This window comes from Narcine bancroftii, chromosome 14, assembly GCF_036971445.1.
Source record: "Narcine bancroftii isolate sNarBan1 chromosome 14, sNarBan1.hap1, whole genome shotgun sequence".
Taxonomy (NCBI): domain Eukaryota; kingdom Metazoa; phylum Chordata; class Chondrichthyes; order Torpediniformes; family Narcinidae; genus Narcine; species Narcine bancroftii.
This window is the reverse complement of record NC_091482.1, coordinates 52611394-52627899: the sequence shown is the minus strand read 5'-3', so window position 1 is coordinate 52627899 and position 16506 is coordinate 52611394. Positions and strand designations below refer to the sequence as shown.

The window sequence follows — 16506 nt, the reverse complement described above, 5'->3', positions numbered from 1 at the left end:
TGCTGCCTGGCTGAAATTCCGTTAGCCCTGACCAGGAACAGCGAGAGACTCTGGAATGTGTGTTGCAAACGCCCTGGCTGATAACGTCCAACAGTCTCTCTAGAATCATGTAATTGACAGGAATTAGGGGAAATCAAAAATTAGAGGAGGGGGACACATCTGTGTGATTGGTCCACAATAAGGTGCATCATGTAGACGGACACTGCATGTTGATAGGATAACGCTGGCTGCCTAGGAGGTGATGGTTTTGAGATTTGTTAATGCCAGAGGGCTTTTGGAAAATTTAAACCCAGGTCTTAGCCGGGAGCTCCTTGATCCCCTGCAGAGGTGACAGACCCCCCACAGGCCCGTGAATCAAATAAAGGGAAATGGTTAACGAAAATGGCTGAATGAGTCCTTCATTCCTCAGGAGAGTGAACTGCTGATCGAGATCTCATCCCAGAACCTGGATTGAGGATCAGCACCGAGCTTCCACAAGCTTGATATTTATTAAAGAGGTCAGCAATACGTTCAGTGTACATATTCCAGAACACCGTCAGAACTAACAAAGTCATGCCTGTCGAGGAGTAATAAACTGGTGCTCTGAGAATATAGGCACAAACAGAAATGTTTTAAACATAAAGAATTAATTTAATGCAAACCAGGGATCCAAACAAACACATCTTCAAGCTCAAAGTGTTTTCTCCCATTTTAGGGCAATAGTTACTTATCCATTAAAAACATTTTCATTTAAAACCAAGATGTGCAATTAAAATGTAAAAGTTTCAAAATGTGCTACTAACTAGGCAATGGACGACTTAGGAAAAGGGATAAATAATCCATTGCTTCAACATTAAAAATTAAGCCTTTGGCTAAGATCAAGTGTAGTATTTGTTCTTATCAGTTTAATATCTGATACATCCCTTATCTAGGGACCATATATTAAATTGATTTTTGGAACAGGGAGATGGAATAGGGGCTTGCTCCGTCCACTCCACACATCGACCCAGTATGGCAGAGCCTCTGGGAACGGTGCAAAAAAAAAATTAAGATTGAATGAAGCAACTGCATAATATTCCAATTGTTCACTACAGTTTCTGCTGATGTGAATGCGGCCTCAGCAATTGTTTCAATTAATCATAATTCTAAAAGGTTACAGAACTTGTATATATTTGTATATTGCTATACATTAGAGAGAGAGTAAAACACTTCCAGGCTCAAACTTCCTCAAAGATTTCATGCCTGACGTCCCATTCAACAACCTCTGTTAGGCTCAAGCACATTTCCCAGGAACTCACCTTTCTTTTTTTTGTACAAGTTGCATTCTTTGTCATTTTATTTGGTTCCTTATTTTAAATGCTTTTTAGACTGGCTTTCACGCTCTATCTTTTTTTAAAAGCTATTTTTATCTACAAACGCATGCACACCACTGGCTCTCCTTACATAGAGAAGCTGCCTTATTGCCCAACTCACGATCCATATAAAAGGGGGGAAAAAATTGGAAAAATGGATTCAGTGTTCATGCTGAAAGTGGATCGCTGAGTTCTTTTACATAGCGAGCTGCCTTCCCAGGGCAAAAGGGGTGGGGTATGAAGCCCAACAGCACCAGGGTGAAATCGCTCTGAACACTATATAACAGTGTTACGACGCAAGCCCAAGTACCTTGCTTTCTGTATTAGAATCTTCTGCACACTGTAATACCCCGGGCTCACTGAGTTCGCAGATGGTTAATTTTAAATTTGCGCAGTCTTTGGTCACAGGCCGAGGACGTCGCTGTGAAGTCATCAGCCGTCCCCTTTTCGAGCCGGTTAGAGCGACCATCGGTTTATGCAGGAGGAGGTGCGACTTCGCTCCACCTCTGGGATGAGGTCCCTTGGCGGAGGAAACAGAGTAAAGTGGACCCGCCATTCCACCTTTTCTGTATTCATGCAGGTATTCCTCCACAGAGGAAAGCTGGCTTGAGGGTCTACGTAAAAGGGGCTTTAATGAGCCATTTTAAAATGTGCACACATTCTAACTCTCTTTAGGAGTCATTTTAAAACACACATCTTTATCTAATTTCTCTAGCATCTTTCAATTCTTATCTATTTTTTTCTTTTTAAAATATTTTTTATTCATTTGAACACACAAAAAAAGGTACAATTCAATAAGATGATGGGAATAAACTTAATAAGGTATTCTGTAAAACAAAAATATACATGAATTGGAAATCATTTCCATAATTCATATTTTTTCTAATTTTTGAACTGCCGCTGTGAAATTTATGAGAATATATTTTCTTGTACTGAAGGTGCCACATGAATGCAAATTTTCAATAAGGTAACAAATCTGGATTTCCGGAACAGAGTTTTAAGAGTGTGCAATTAGAAGCCACAACAAAGGAAAGTTTAAAAAAGAAGGCACCTTTCATGACCGCAGGAGCTTAATCCGATTTTAAATGCATCTTGGCTGTGACAAGAGGTGATCTAGACTCACCATTTCAAACAGGTTCCTTTGGTTTGACCCATCCCTTTGCTGCTTTCCCTGCTGGCCAAAACTGACTTGTGTTCTCAACCTCCCAGTTCATATCAAGTGGCCCAAATCTGAAACATTGGCAATTCCTCTCTTCTCAGGTGCAGATTAGCCTGCTGAATGCTCCGCTCACCTGTCAGAAGCGATGAACCAGACTTTTAACTAGTTTTATAGATTTAGATGAAGGGGCAGAGATTATCGGGAGGTGCCTTCCTGAGCACCTGCTGTCCAGCGAGAGTTCACACTGAGCAAGACATTGGATTAGTGCAAATGAAACCAAATCGAGTCGCAATACATTATTTCTGATTTTTTAGGTAATCTATGCAATAATAAAAGGATATATGCCTAGAAATAATGTGCAAAATGGTTGGCTCACTTCCAATGAGGTGAAAAAAATTCAGAAAATTAGAGACATTTACCTTTTAAAAATAATTTGGGTGTTTTGGCACGAATTTGACACGTTAATTATTTGATCACTCGAGTCTCCCTCCCGCCATCTAATCGACATGATCGTCCAGGATCATTGTTTGAAGAGGGCACGCAAAATCACTGAAGAACCCTTCCACCCTCCACATAGCATCTTTCAGGGAAGAGATGCAGGTGTCCTGTCAGGGAAGAGATGCAGGAGTATCGGAACCAGCACCGCCATGCTGAGGAACAGCTTCTTCCCATGGGGAATGAGAACGTTGAACAATCAAAGGAACAGCTCACACTAACCATCCGAGGCTCTCACATGTACAAAACAATAGTTATTTCTTTAGTATAGATGAAATACTTGCCCTGCATGTGTATTGTTTGTCTGTATGTGTGTGTTCTGTCTGTTTGCGTGACTGCGTGTTTTCCACCGAGGGCCGGAGAACACTGCTTCATCGGGATGAACTTGTACAATCAGATGACACTAACCTTCACGACTAAAATGCAAGCTGCACTATTCTCAATAGCAACGAGCTCCAGTGATCACAGTTGCCACGTCGCTGCCACTAGAGTTCGAGGAAAACCTTACAGCCACAACTGCATAAAAGAATGACAGAAGCATAAACTCAGATCACAGTTAAACAGTGTATGGGTGTACACGAGAAGAGCCTTGGCCTACAGAGCAATAGCCCAGGCCTGGAAGGTAGGTGGGTGTGGTGGTACACCACTGGCCTACTGTAGAGGGCAACCTCTGTACCCGCAGGAGTGTAAGGGGGACAAAACAACACCTGGCCGGCTGTCAATCAGTCGACCTGAATGGATCAAGCCCCACCCGGTCGGGTGTCAGTCACCCTCCGGGATACAAGCCTGCGCCAGCCTCCAAAGTTTCACTCAGAGTTGCTGCAGGAACAGCCAGCCTGGCTCTGTGGAAGTCTTTGTGGATTAAAGCCTGTTGTACAGTCTTTACCTTGTGTGTGTGTCTGGTTCTGTCTAACAGCACACCACAGTGGGATTGCTCTTTTCGATCCTGCACCAATGCAGTGAATAGCCTTCTTCTATGGCACAGACGTTCTGCAATTGCACCAGCACAAATTTCCCTTGCCATGGCTCACCCTCGCCTCCCCAGAGGCAATAGGAAATTGTCAATTAATGCTGGCCTCATTGGTAGCAACCAGAAAAACTAAAAGAGATTCAGATTTGGTCACATCCTCCTCACACAAAAAAAACACACAAGAAAATAGGAGCAGGAATTGTCCTCTTGGGCCATCAAGTCTGGCCTGCCCTTCAACATGATGGTGCTTGACCTCAACTACTCATCTCTGCTGGCTGCCCGTAACCCTTAATACCGTGGGCTTTCAAATTTTTGTTTAATTTGATTTGCCTCCACTTTGGACAAAGTTAAACCTTTTGGCTTCTGATCACATTAGAAACACTTTCAACCCAGGCATTAAATTTAATTCTTCTTAAAATTTAGACATACAGCATTGTAATGGACCATTTTGGCCCAAAAGCCCGATTACACCGGGTTGACCTACAACCCCCTCCACATTTTGAATGGTGGGAGTAAACCGGAGCCCCCAGAGGAAACCCATCCAAACGTGGGAGGAATGTGCAAACTCCTTACAGATAGAGGATTCGAATCCCAGTCCCAATCGCTGGTGCTGTAATGGTGCTACAACGACTGCTCAGCTAATCAGGCCGCCCAATTTACTCCAGGAAACTGAATCCCATGTCCAATTACATCCCTTACAAAAACACAGAGAATGCTGAGTGAAGCAGCATCACTGGGCGGAAAACCTTGGGTTCATCTTATACCCATAAATGTTGAATTAATTCTCTCTCCGCAGATGCTGCTTAATCTCCTGAGTGCAAAATGCCAGTTTTAATGTTGGAGTTCTAGCACCTGCAGGGTTCTACTCCAATTATGACCCAGCCCCACTTCTTGCACTGCCTTCGTAAATTTGTTGTGTTCGACATCAGGTTTCCTCCGAGTCATGTTTGCCCAATCTTTGGTAAGCATTTATTCTGCTCCTTGTCTTTTTACTTTCCAAAATCCTCCTCAAATTTGCCCTATGAGTATCCCTTTTTACCACCTAATTTAATATTCCCCCCTGTTTTCCCTGCTCCTGCTTAGAATTTGCTGTCTCCCTCAATGAAGTAAAAAGATTGGCAGTGCCGCTGGTGCAGAGAGCGAGGAGACACAGCGCTGCTCTGCAGCGTTCTACCACCCAGCCCAATCACCGTACAGACTTTAGATGGCCTGTCAAAAGAGCCGATGGAGGTTTATCTTGAAATTCTGTGACCGTGGGGTCTAGGCCCAAGAAGGTGGTGCCCCTGTGTCTAGCAGTCGCCTCGAGGGATTGCAGAGTCCAGGGAAGCAGAGGACGAGAACAGGGAACCAGAGAATGGGGAGACCACTTCCCATTTCTGAAGGAGAAGCAGGGGAAGCGACCTGCAGGATGGTGGGCCAGTGAGGGGCTTTGCAGCTGAAGAACACTTTTGGCAACTCGAGGTGAGGAACCCATGCAGGGGGTGGGCTGCTGGCAGCTGCGGGCTAAGGACTCGCACCAGGCTGCAGATTGCTGGAGACTAGCTGAAGATATACTGAAGAGATGCAAGAGGATGACAAGGGTCTTGATCGCGTCTTGAGTTCGGATCTTGACCTCTGGTTGCCGAGTCCGTGTTGCTGCGGAGGTGCTGGAGGCAAATCCACGGACAGTCGGTATCTCTGGGGAAACCTCTCCTTTGCTTCTCTTTCTCCAACTGTACGAAGTGCCCGGCCATTTCTGTTACTGATTAATCTATCTGCCCTATAGCGCACAAAAGCCAGTTTCGTGTGATATTACATTTGTTTTATTACAAGACAATAAAGGAATCTTAAAAATATATTCAAATGTAGGGCGGCACAGCAGTTAGCACAATGCCAGCAATCAGTACCGGGGATCGAATCCTGCACTGTGTGAGGAATTTGTACGTTCTCCCGATGTCTGCGTGGGTTTTCCACGGGGGTTTCAGTTTCTTCCCACCCTTTGAAAATGTACCAGGTTAGTTTGGCGGCATGGACTCGTGGGGCAAAATGGCCTGTTACAGTGCTGTATGTCTGAAATTAAATTTTTTTTGCTCATGGCGTGGAGCTGCAAGCTCAAGATCGAGTCCAACCACTGGACCAAAAAAAAATATGAATTCAGTTTTACTCATCCATAATGTGGTGTCAGTGAATAGCGTTGAATTACCTTAAGCACAGAATGAGTTAGCTTTTTTTTTACTTCAGGAAAAGGCACCGGCTGTAATCCAGTCTGACTAATCCACGATTCTTCATTAGCTCGACTGATAGCCCAACAAGCTCTGAAACTAACATAAATTCTACCCTTATCATCAACTCTCACACCCAGAATGAATAAATTATAAAGCCTGTTGTTCCACATCCACTGCTTCGCCCTCAGTGGGTGATGTGTGAAATAGGAGGTTTTTACTATTGCAGATGTACTTTTTAAATTAGTTTGACATGAAAAATGTAAAAAAAGACAAACAAAACCATTTAAATTTAGCTCCAACTTAGATCAAGTTTTTCGCAATGAGAATGGGGTATTAATATGTTAGTTTAAAGGCCTGTAAGAAAATTCAAGTTCATATTCAAGTTTATTTTCATCTGATAGCACAAGTACAACTGGGCAAAACAGCGTTCTTCGGACCTCAGCGCAAAACTATGCAAGCACGCATACAGATATAACAGTGTTTATGGCAGGGCAGTACAAGATTGGAAATTATTCAATTCAATGTGAAATCAGTGTTCAAAATCTAAAAGTGGCCCAGTGGGACAGTGTCCCAGGTTCAATCTTACACAAGGCACTGCTGAGACCGCATCTGAAGTACTGTGTGCAGTTCTGGAGGCGGAGCAGAGGAGGTTCGCCAAGTTGATTCCAGGGATGAAAGGGTTGGCATATGAGGAGAGATTGAGTCACCTGGGACTATACTCACTGGAATTTAGAAAAATGAGAGGGAATCTTACAGAAACATAAAATTATGAAAGGCATAGATAAGATTGAGGTAGGTAAGTTATTTACATTGGTAAGGGAGACCAGAACTAGGGAACATGGCCTCAACATTCAGGGTAGCAATTTTAAATGAAAATGAGGAGGGATCGCTTTTCCCAATGCCCATTCAATGGCCATTGAAGGAGTGGAGGCAACCTCAGTAAGTATATTTTAGACAAGGTTGGAACTACGAATGGGCTAGAAGGTCAGCAATGAAGAACACCCTTGTAATATACCCCTCCCAAAGACAACATGAATCACGTGTGACGTGCATTAGCTGAACATCTCCCGAAGGCTCGATCTCCATCACTGTCCAAAAGCACAAATGCCCTGAGTTTCACATGCTTGTCTTTGCTTCTCCAACCTGTGCCTCCATTCTCACTCAAGAGGTTTGAAGATACAATGTTAATCAAAAGATTTATAACAAATATGTATATTAAACTGCAAGAAAAGGAGAATGAGGAAACAAATGGTAAAACTAAACAAAAATGGAAACAAGATTTAAATATAAAGATAAAAAAGGAAACATGGGAGAAATTATGTTCTGGAATGATGAGAAATACAATAAATACGAGGCTACGTATGATACAATATCATTGGTAACACAGACTATACATTACACCGCAAAAGTTAAATAAATGGGACCCAACAGTATCTGATAGATGTTTTCGATGTAAAAAAGAAATGGGAACAACAATTCATGCAATCTGGACATGTGAGAGAGTAGAAAAATTTTGGGATGATATCAATCAGATATTAAATAAAATAACAGAAAACAATATACCAAAGAATCCAGAGATCTTTCTCCTAAGTAACATAAAAAACAAAAAATTTGGAATTGATTTGGAGGATGCACAAAAAAGATTTGTTAAGATAGCCCTAGCCGTAGCAAAAAAATGTATTATGTCAATCTGGAAATTGGAAGATAATTTGAAAATACAACAATGGTATATAGAAATGAATAAATGTATTCCATTAGAAAAAATAACATATAGTTTAAGAAATAATATTGAAATATTCGAACAAGTATGGGAGCCTTACATTAAATACAATAGCGAAAACCTACCGGGGACAAACATTACCTAAGTTGATGGAAGGAGAAGGAAAGAAAAGAATGGACTCTGTAGAATTTCTGGTGTATTTTTGTTGAATGACAACATTGTCTGACTGAATTAATGCAACCTAGATTGTATACCTAAAATGGATGAGAGGGGGATGGGGGGGGTGGCTTGGGAGGAGGGGGGGGGGGGGAGAAAAAGTCACTGTAAATGTGTGAAAAAGAAAAAGTGTATATCATGGCTATTGTGATTTATGGTGTGAAAAATAAAAAATTTAAAAAAAAAGAGGTTTGAAGTTAAAGATCACAGTCCTAAAGGTAATGTTTCAATCTATTTCTTTAAATCTTACAGTAACAACCCTTCAGGTATGCACTGAACAATTATCACTGCACTTCTGCATTACCTCTGAAAACATTCTGCTGAATAGTGCAATGAATAACAGCCTTTCAGGCTCAAAAGATTAAAGTAAAGCACTCTTAACAAGTTTAACCTTATTCTGTTGAAATGACAGTAGTTCTCAACCTTTTTCTTTCCACTCACAGACCACCTTAAGTCATCTCTATGCTATAAGTGCTCTGTGATTTTGGTAAGGGATTGCTTAAGGTGGGATGTGAGTGGGAAGGGAAGGTTGAGAATCACTGCTCAAGTCACAATTGTTACTGAACTGTTTTGCTTGAGAAAAAGTCATTGCCCCATTTCCTTTGGAATTCTGAAACCGTGCACATAACGAGTCAATTAGGGACGATTAAAACAGTGGCTTTCAAACTTTTTCTTTCCACCCACATACCAGCTTAAGCAATCCCTTTCTAATCACAGAGCACCGATGGCATAGGGAATACTTGAAGTGAGTGGAAAGGAAATGGTTGAGAACCACTGGAAGAGATCAGATCTTGGGGTTAAAAAAAAACAAATGCTGGAGGAACTCAGCTGGTCTCACAGTGGCCATGGGAGGTAAAGATATATGACCAACAATTTGGGCCTCAGCCCTTCTTCAAGGTGAAAGCAAAAAGGCCAATGGGGAATTATTTCTTTAAACTAACATCAGTCGCTGCTGAAAGAGTGCTCAGTAGCAAAAGCATGCCATCTTACTCTCCAGTACAACGATCTGTACAGACTGTGCCGTTAATCAAAGCTGATCTCAAGATTTGATCAAAGACCAATGGCACCAAAGTTAGCATTTAATTATTCTCTCTCATTGTACAATGTGGCAAACCTGTGTTCACCATTCGCAACATAAATTACAGCCCTTTGAATATATGGAAAGAAAGTCCTGCGTAGAGTTTAATGTTCCATTCTTCATTCGTGAAGATTCTGCCTAACATTTGACAACTTGAGTATCAAAGAGATATAACCCAGAAAAAATGAACAACTATCCTTAATACATCCTGCTTTTCCCAGGTGATTTTTTAAAAATATGCTCAGTTTAGACACTCAGCACGGTAACAAACCATTTCGGCCCACAAGGCCATGCTGCCCAATTAACCTACAACCCCCAGCATGTTTTTGAATCGTGGGAGGAAACCGGAGCACTGGGAGGAAACCCATGCAGACACAGGGCGGCACAGTTGGCTCAGCGGTTAGTGCAATGCCTTTACAGCGCCAGCGAGTGAGACCGGAGTTCAAATCCCACGTTGTAAGGAGTTTGTATGTGCTCCCTGTGTCTTTATGGGTTTCCCCCAGGGACTCGTTTCCACCCACCGTTCAAAACGTATGGCGGGCAGGGGGGCATGTAGATTAATTGGGCGCACAGACTTGTGGGCCAAAATGGCCTGTAACCATGGTGCATGTCTAAATTAATTCCCTGCCTGGTTTTAAAAGCAAGATGTGCCAATTCCTGGCTGGGACAGAGATCCTAGGTGGTTCACTAATATTCTCTCACCAAAGGAGGTTTGCCAGCCTAATCCAGAAACCCACCCCAATGCAGTTGATGCATTTTGCACAGCAAACACCATTCAAAAGCAGTTAAAGGTAGGAAACACATCTTGGCCTTTGCAGTGGATCCTGTACGCCATTAAGGAATAAAAGTACTTGTTCTCAAGGGAAATCACAGATTGCTTAGGGGCTAGGATGACTTATTAGAGACTTCTTAAGAGTCTGGACATAAGTGTGGGCCCAGACAGGGCAGATCACCAAATATTTTACGGCTTATTACATTGGTGTGTTAGTTGATGTGACTTCTCTCTGGAACATCAGAAATAATTAGTGGTTTGTTCGATTGTTAAACTAGAAAAGGAGAAAATGGCAAATTTGAAAAGACTGTCAAGACAGAAATGGATTGAAGAAGTACCAAGATAATGGATTGAAAAATGTCTTTGCACAACACACAATCTACTTTTAAAGCAAATATTGATCTGCAACGAAGAGAGGAAATTAATATGTCGTTAGAGAACAAGTTGAACCCTGCTAATAAATTCAAACTTATTTTTACATTCTAAGATCTGGACATCACCGACAAGGCCACCATTTATTGCCCATTAATAATTGTCCTCGAGAAGTTAGTGATGGTGCCCTCCCCTCTGGTGAAGGTACTTCCAAATTACCCAAGACTTCCAGGATTCAATGAAGAATAAACAGCCATGAATTTCCTAGTCAGATTGGTGTGCAATTTTAGAGAGGGACTGGTGTTCCATTCATCTGAAACCTTTGCTCATCTGGGTGGCAGAGGTGACAAGTTTGGGAGGTGTAGCCTAACAAAGCCCAGACAAGTGACTGCATTTTACAGATGCAGCCGCTCTGCACCATTGACACAGGAAGTAAAAGTTTTGGGATGAATGGATTAGGTATCAAACAGTTGGAATACCTAGCCCTGAATATTGCATGTTGTTGGAGTTAATTTAAGGTCACATTTTAATCGTGTTTTTTTTAAATCACAATTTTGGGCTGATTAGAAGTGTGCCAAGAAATAAAATAAACTATTTAACCACTGTGTACATTCTCATCCACATAAACCAAAGGCCAATTACCATCATTAATTTTTTTGGTCGTACCAAACAGTTCCTCCTTTTCCAGTCAAGTTTACTAAGATAGCATAATTGCGAAATTGTTTGTACAAGAACTAGATTTCTTGAAATAATTCTTCTTCAGAAAACTACAATACCATCATGGGTGGCACAGTTAGTACAACACTGTTACAGTGCCAGCAATCAGGACCAGGGATTGAATTGATTGTAAGGAGTCTGTACGCTCTCCTCATATCTGCATGGGTTTCCTCCAGGTGCTCCAATTTCCTCCCTCTATTTGAAGAATAAACAGCAATGAACTTCCTAGTCAGATTGGTGTGCAGTTTTAGAGAGGGACTGGTGTTCCATTCATCTGAAAGACTGGGGGTTTTAGGTTAATTGGGCAGCATTGGGTAGTGGGGCAAAATGGTCTGTTACCATTTCAACATTTAAATTTAAAAAAAAAAATCACCTGGGAAAAGCAGTATGTATTATTAAAGATATTTGCTCATTTATTTCTGGGTTGTATCTCTTTGCTTTCCTTGAGGTGTTGCACTTGCCCACCTATTCAAGTTGTCAAATGTCGAGGAGACTCTTCACAAACAATGATGCATTTGAAGTGGAAAATCTGCCATTGGAACATTAAACTCTATGCAGAACTCTCCATATATCCAAAGGGTTGTAATTTATGTCACGTATGGTTAACGCAGACTTACCACATTGTACAATTAAATGCTAACTTTGGTGCCACTATTCTTCGATCAGATCTTGAGATCATGGGTTCAACAACTTTGACTGTTTATAAAGTCAAACTGCAATAATCTGGCATCCAATTACTCAGAGATCTGATGGTTCAGCATCTGACTCACTCATTAGTCCATGTCATGGGCCATAGTGTGGACAGGAGTGGGGCAAGAATGTGTATGAAAATGGCGTCTAGAACGCTTGTAGATTTCTCACTTCCTTTAAACTCACTGGATACACCGGAAAATATATTAAACTGCTGTGCAACGTGTAAAACCAAACTGCTGTAGAACTATGCCTGGCTATTAATAAGACTACCATCGGATAGTCCAGAAACTAAGTCAGTCCGACACCACCAATATCCCAAGGAGCTGGATTATTGGAGTTGCACTGTTGTCTACCCTTTTCCTTTGGTGCAAGGACCCTGCAATGTCAGAGATAATATCTTTTCAACGAGCTGCCAGACCAAAGTCCCATTTTCCATCTCAGATAGATGTGAAAGAACACAAGCATTGCATCGGAAAGCAGTTCACCACTAACCCATCAACTGACATACATAAAAAGATGAACAGGGCATTTGTTTGACTGTCCTTTAAAGAACCTTACAGCAAGCAAAGCACTTTTCCTTTGCATTACAATAATGAAAACAACATAAAATATTCAAGATGCTGACCTTGCGGAGGACACTTTCTAAAACGGTCAACTTTTTTCAAAAAAAAAATCCTGTATGAAAACAGTAAATCGTTTCAAAGTGAGAGTTTTAAAAAGAATCTGAGGGTATAAATATTTACCAAGAGAATGGCTGATATCTACAAAGCAACGCCAAAGGAGGTGGTCAATCAGATACAATTACTTCATTCAAGAGCCACTCAGACTGATACGAAAGTAGGCAAGCCCCAGAAGGATACAGCCTTGATGCAGGAAAAAAATTATTAGTGTGGTTGGGCATAAAGGCCCAGTTTCCATGCCGCTCAACACTCTGACTCTCTGTGAATGGATTTCTTTGTATTCCAAAGAAATAATAAAGGCTCGAAGAACCTTCTGTGCTGCCATGAGCAGTTCTATCCTGCGATAGAATATGAAAGCCAAAGATAATACAATTGCTGGGTTGGGGGGGGGGTACCTCAAATGCAAGTTTCTGAATCATTACCTCCCTGCATGACATCAGCATCTTATTTGGCTGCCAAAAGTCATCTTGCAGGCATATGATGAATAGCCTCTCTCTTAGTTCCATACATTGGCTGCACTTAAGCACTCATATATGATTGAACATACCTGCTCATTGTTTCCTGATAGATAACAATTTCCATGCACATTGTAACAGAAGCAAAGGAAATAAGAGAAAAGGTAACATGAGAGGAAATGAATGAGGAAGAGGGTTATGGAAGGATGCAGGGGAAAAAGGGAGTGGAAGGAGGGAGGGGCCAGGGCAGGAGGGAGGGGCTGGGGCATCGGGGGGGGGGGGGGGGAGCAGAGGGAAGGAGGGGCTGGGGCGTGGGGGGGAGCAGAGGGAAGCAGGGGCTGGGGCATCGGGGGAGCAGAGGGAAGGAGGGGCTGGGGCGTGGGGCGGAGCAGAGGGAAGGAGGGGCTGGGGCGTGGGGAGGAGCAGAGGGAAGGAGGGGCTGGGGCGTGGGGCGGAGCAGAGGGAAGGAGGGGCTGGGGCGTGGGGGGAGCAGAGGGAAGGAGGGGCTGGGGCTTCGGGGGGGGGAGCAGAGGGAAGGAGGGGCTGGGGCTTCGGGGGAGCAGAGGGAAGGAGGGGCTGGGGCGTGGGGGGGAGCAGAGGGAAGGAGGGGCTGGGGCTTCGGGGGGGGGGAGCAGAGGGAAGGAGGGGCTGGGGCTTCGGGGGAGCAGAGGGAAGGAGGGGCTGGGGCGTCGGGGGGACGGAGGGGCTGGGGCGTCGGGGGGACGGAGGGGCTGGGGCGTCGGGGGGACGGAGGGGCTGGTGCGTCGGGGGGACGGAGGGGCTGGGGCGTCGGGGGGACGGAGGGGCTGGGGCGTCGGGGGGACGGAGGGGCTGGGGCGTCGGGGGGACGGAGGGGCTGGGGCGTCGGGGGGACGGAGGGGCTGGGGCGTCGGGGGGACGGAGGGGCTGGGGCGTCGGGGGGACGGAGGGGCTGGGGCGTCGGGGGGACGGAGGGGCTGGGGCGTCGGGGGGACGGAGGGGCTGGGGCGTCGGGGGGACGGAGGGGCTGGGGCGTCGGGGGGACGGAGGGGCTGGGGCGTCGGGGGGACGGAGGGGCTGGGGCGTCGGGGGGACGGAGGGGCTGGGGCGTCGGGGGGACGGAGGGGCTGGGGCGTCGGGGGGACGGAGGGGCTGGGGCGTCGGGGGGACGGAGGGGCTGGGGCGTCGGGGGGACGGAGGGGCTGGGGCGTCGGGGGGACGGAGGGGCTGGGGCGTCGGGGGGACGGAGGGGCTGGGGCGTCGGGGGGACGGAGGGGCTGGGGCGTCGGGGGGACGGAGGGGCTGGTGCGTCGGGGGGACGGAGGGGCTGGGGCGTCGGGGGGACGGAGGGGCTGGGGCGTCGGGGGGACGGAGGGGCTGGGGCGTCGGGGGGACGGAGGGGCTGGGGCGTCGGGGGGACGGAGGGGCTGGGGCGTCGGGGGGACGGAGGGGCTGGGGCGTCGGGGGGACGGAGGGGCTGGGGCGTCGGGGGGACGGAGGGGCTGGGGCGTCGGGGGGACGGAGGGGCTGGGGCGTCGGGGGGACGGAGGGGCTGGGGCGTCGGGGGGACGGAGGGGCTGGGGCGTCGGGGGGACGGAGGGGCTGGGGCGTCGGGGGGACGGAGGGGCTGGGGCGTCGGGGGGACGGAGGGGCTGGGGCGTCGGGGGGACGGAGGGGCTGGGGCGTCGGGGGGACGGAGGGGCTGGGGCGTCGGGGGGACGGAGGGGCTGGGGCGTCGGGGGGACGGAGGGGCTGGGGCGTCGGGGGGACGGAGGGGCTGGGGCGTCGGGGGGACGGAGGGGCTGGGGCGTCGGGGGGACGGAGGGGCTGGGGCGTCGGGGGGACGGAGGGGCTGGGGCGTCGGGGGGACGGAGGGGCTGGGGCGTCGGGGGGACGGAGGGGCTGGGGCGTCGGGGGGACGGAGGGGCTGGGGCGTCGGGGGGACGGAGGGGCTGGGGCGTCGGGGGGACGGAGGGGCTGGGGCGTCGGGGGGACGGAGGGGCTGGGGCGTCGGGGGGACGGAGGGGCTGGGGCGTCGGGGGGACGGAGGGGCTGGGGCGTCGGGGGGACGGAGGGGCTGGGGCGTCGGGGGGACGGAGGGGCTGGGGCGTCGGGGGGACGGAGGGGCTGGGGCGTCGGGGGGACGGAGGGGCTGGGGCGTCGGGGGGACGGAGGGGCTGGGGCGTCGGGGGGACGGAGGGGCTGGGGCGTCGGGGGGACGGAGGGGCTGGGGCGTCGGGGGGACGGAGGGGCTGGGGCGTCGGGGGGACGGAGGGGCTGGGGCGTCGGGGGGACGGAGGGGCTGGGGCGTCGGGGGGACGGAGGGGCTGGGGCGTCGGGGGGACGGAGGGGCTGGGGCGTCGGGGGGACGGAGGGGCTGAGGCGTCGGGGGGACGGAGGGGCTGGGGCGTCGGGGGGACGGAGGGGCTGGGGCGTCGGGGGGGGGGGAGGAGCAAGGGCGAACTGGTGGCAAACTCCTACCTCCGCAGGTACTGCACCCCATCGCCGAATCGCTCGTCAAACTCGTCCCAGGCCAGCCTGTGCGCCAGCGGCGAGCCCTCGGAGCCGAAGGAGGAGAGATCGAGGATCTCGGACACCTCCTCGAAACCGGAGGTGAAGTCGTTGAAGTTGATGGAGCCGTCGTTGTCCACGTCCAACTTCTGGAAGAGGGGAGTGACCTGCCAAGTGGAGACGCCGAGCTCCCGGCAAACGCCGCAGAAATCCTCCACCTCGATCAGCCCGGAGCGGTTCAGATCGCACGCCGAGAAAAGCCGCCGGAGGTCCGGCCGGCTCATCCTTGCTCCGCCGGGGGACGGGCGCTGGGCTGGAGCCTTCGGGACAGACCGCGTCTCCCAGCAAGGGTCCCGCGGACCTGGCTCGCTGCCCCCCTCCCTCCCTCCTCCCAGCAACGAGCCGAGAGACGGGATTCAGGCGGGGACGTTCCGCCTTCACTGCCGACCAGCTTCAGAGTGTTGCAAAAGTTCTGCGAACCCTCCCTGTCCCCGAAACCAATGGCTTCCTTGCCCGTCACCAGTGGCCCCAAACCCGGAGACGCTTCCTCTGTGGTTTGCCAATCACCTTTGCTCAGGTGATTCATCTGCCTTTGGAGTCAGCTGGTTGGGAATGAGTCGGATGGATTGGGGGCGCCCTGAGGCTCGGGGGGGGGGGAGGTGCAGGGCTGGACTTTTGAAAAAGACCCCAAATCCTGTCCCTTGGGACGGGGGAAGATTGTAGGATGTTAAATTCTGCTGTTGGGCACACGATGCATTCCCCTCCAAACCAGGGGTGGCCAGACTTGCTTAACGTTAGATAAACTTCAGATGCTTGAGAGACGCTAAATTAAACAAAAGGCATCCACTTATTTATTCTTACATCCACAGATTTTAGATTGGCCATTACGAAAGAGAATGTGGTTATAATAGAGCGAGAGACATACACACACACATAGAGAGAGAGAGAGAGACACACACACACATATATCTATATATACATATATCTATCTATCTATATATATCTTTCTATATATATATATATATATGTTTCTATCTCTCTTTATATATCTATATATATATTTCTATCTATATATCTATATATATATCTTTCCATCACTCTATATATCTATATATCTTTCTTTGGCTTGGCTTCGCGGACGAAGATATATATAT

The 16506-nt window shown here is 47.8% G+C and overlaps 1 protein-coding gene and 1 non-coding gene across 3 annotated transcripts in view; one reads left to right on the top strand and one right to left on the bottom strand.

Moving 5' to 3' along the window:
• The window catches only part of rasef2 (RAS and EF-hand domain containing 2), a 59753-nt gene extending 43834 nt beyond the window's left edge, over positions 1–15919 (bottom strand). Inside the window, exon 1 of one of the 2 annotated variants that reach the window (XR_011348714.1) lies at positions 15323–15919. Coding sequence is in view for 1 of the 2 variants with exons in the window: in XM_069910960.1 (XP_069767061.1) it covers positions 15323–15636 (314 nt within the window). In the remaining variant the exon portion in view is untranslated. The remainder of the gene's footprint in view (positions 1–15322) is intronic. The other variant, XM_069910960.1, reaches the window with a different exon arrangement.
• LOC138750048 (U2 spliceosomal RNA) lies at positions 835–1022 on the top strand. Its single transcript, XR_011349040.1, has one exon. It is a non-coding gene; the product is annotated as a U2 spliceosomal RNA (small nuclear RNA).
• Positions 15920–16506: the final 587 nt, after the last annotated feature.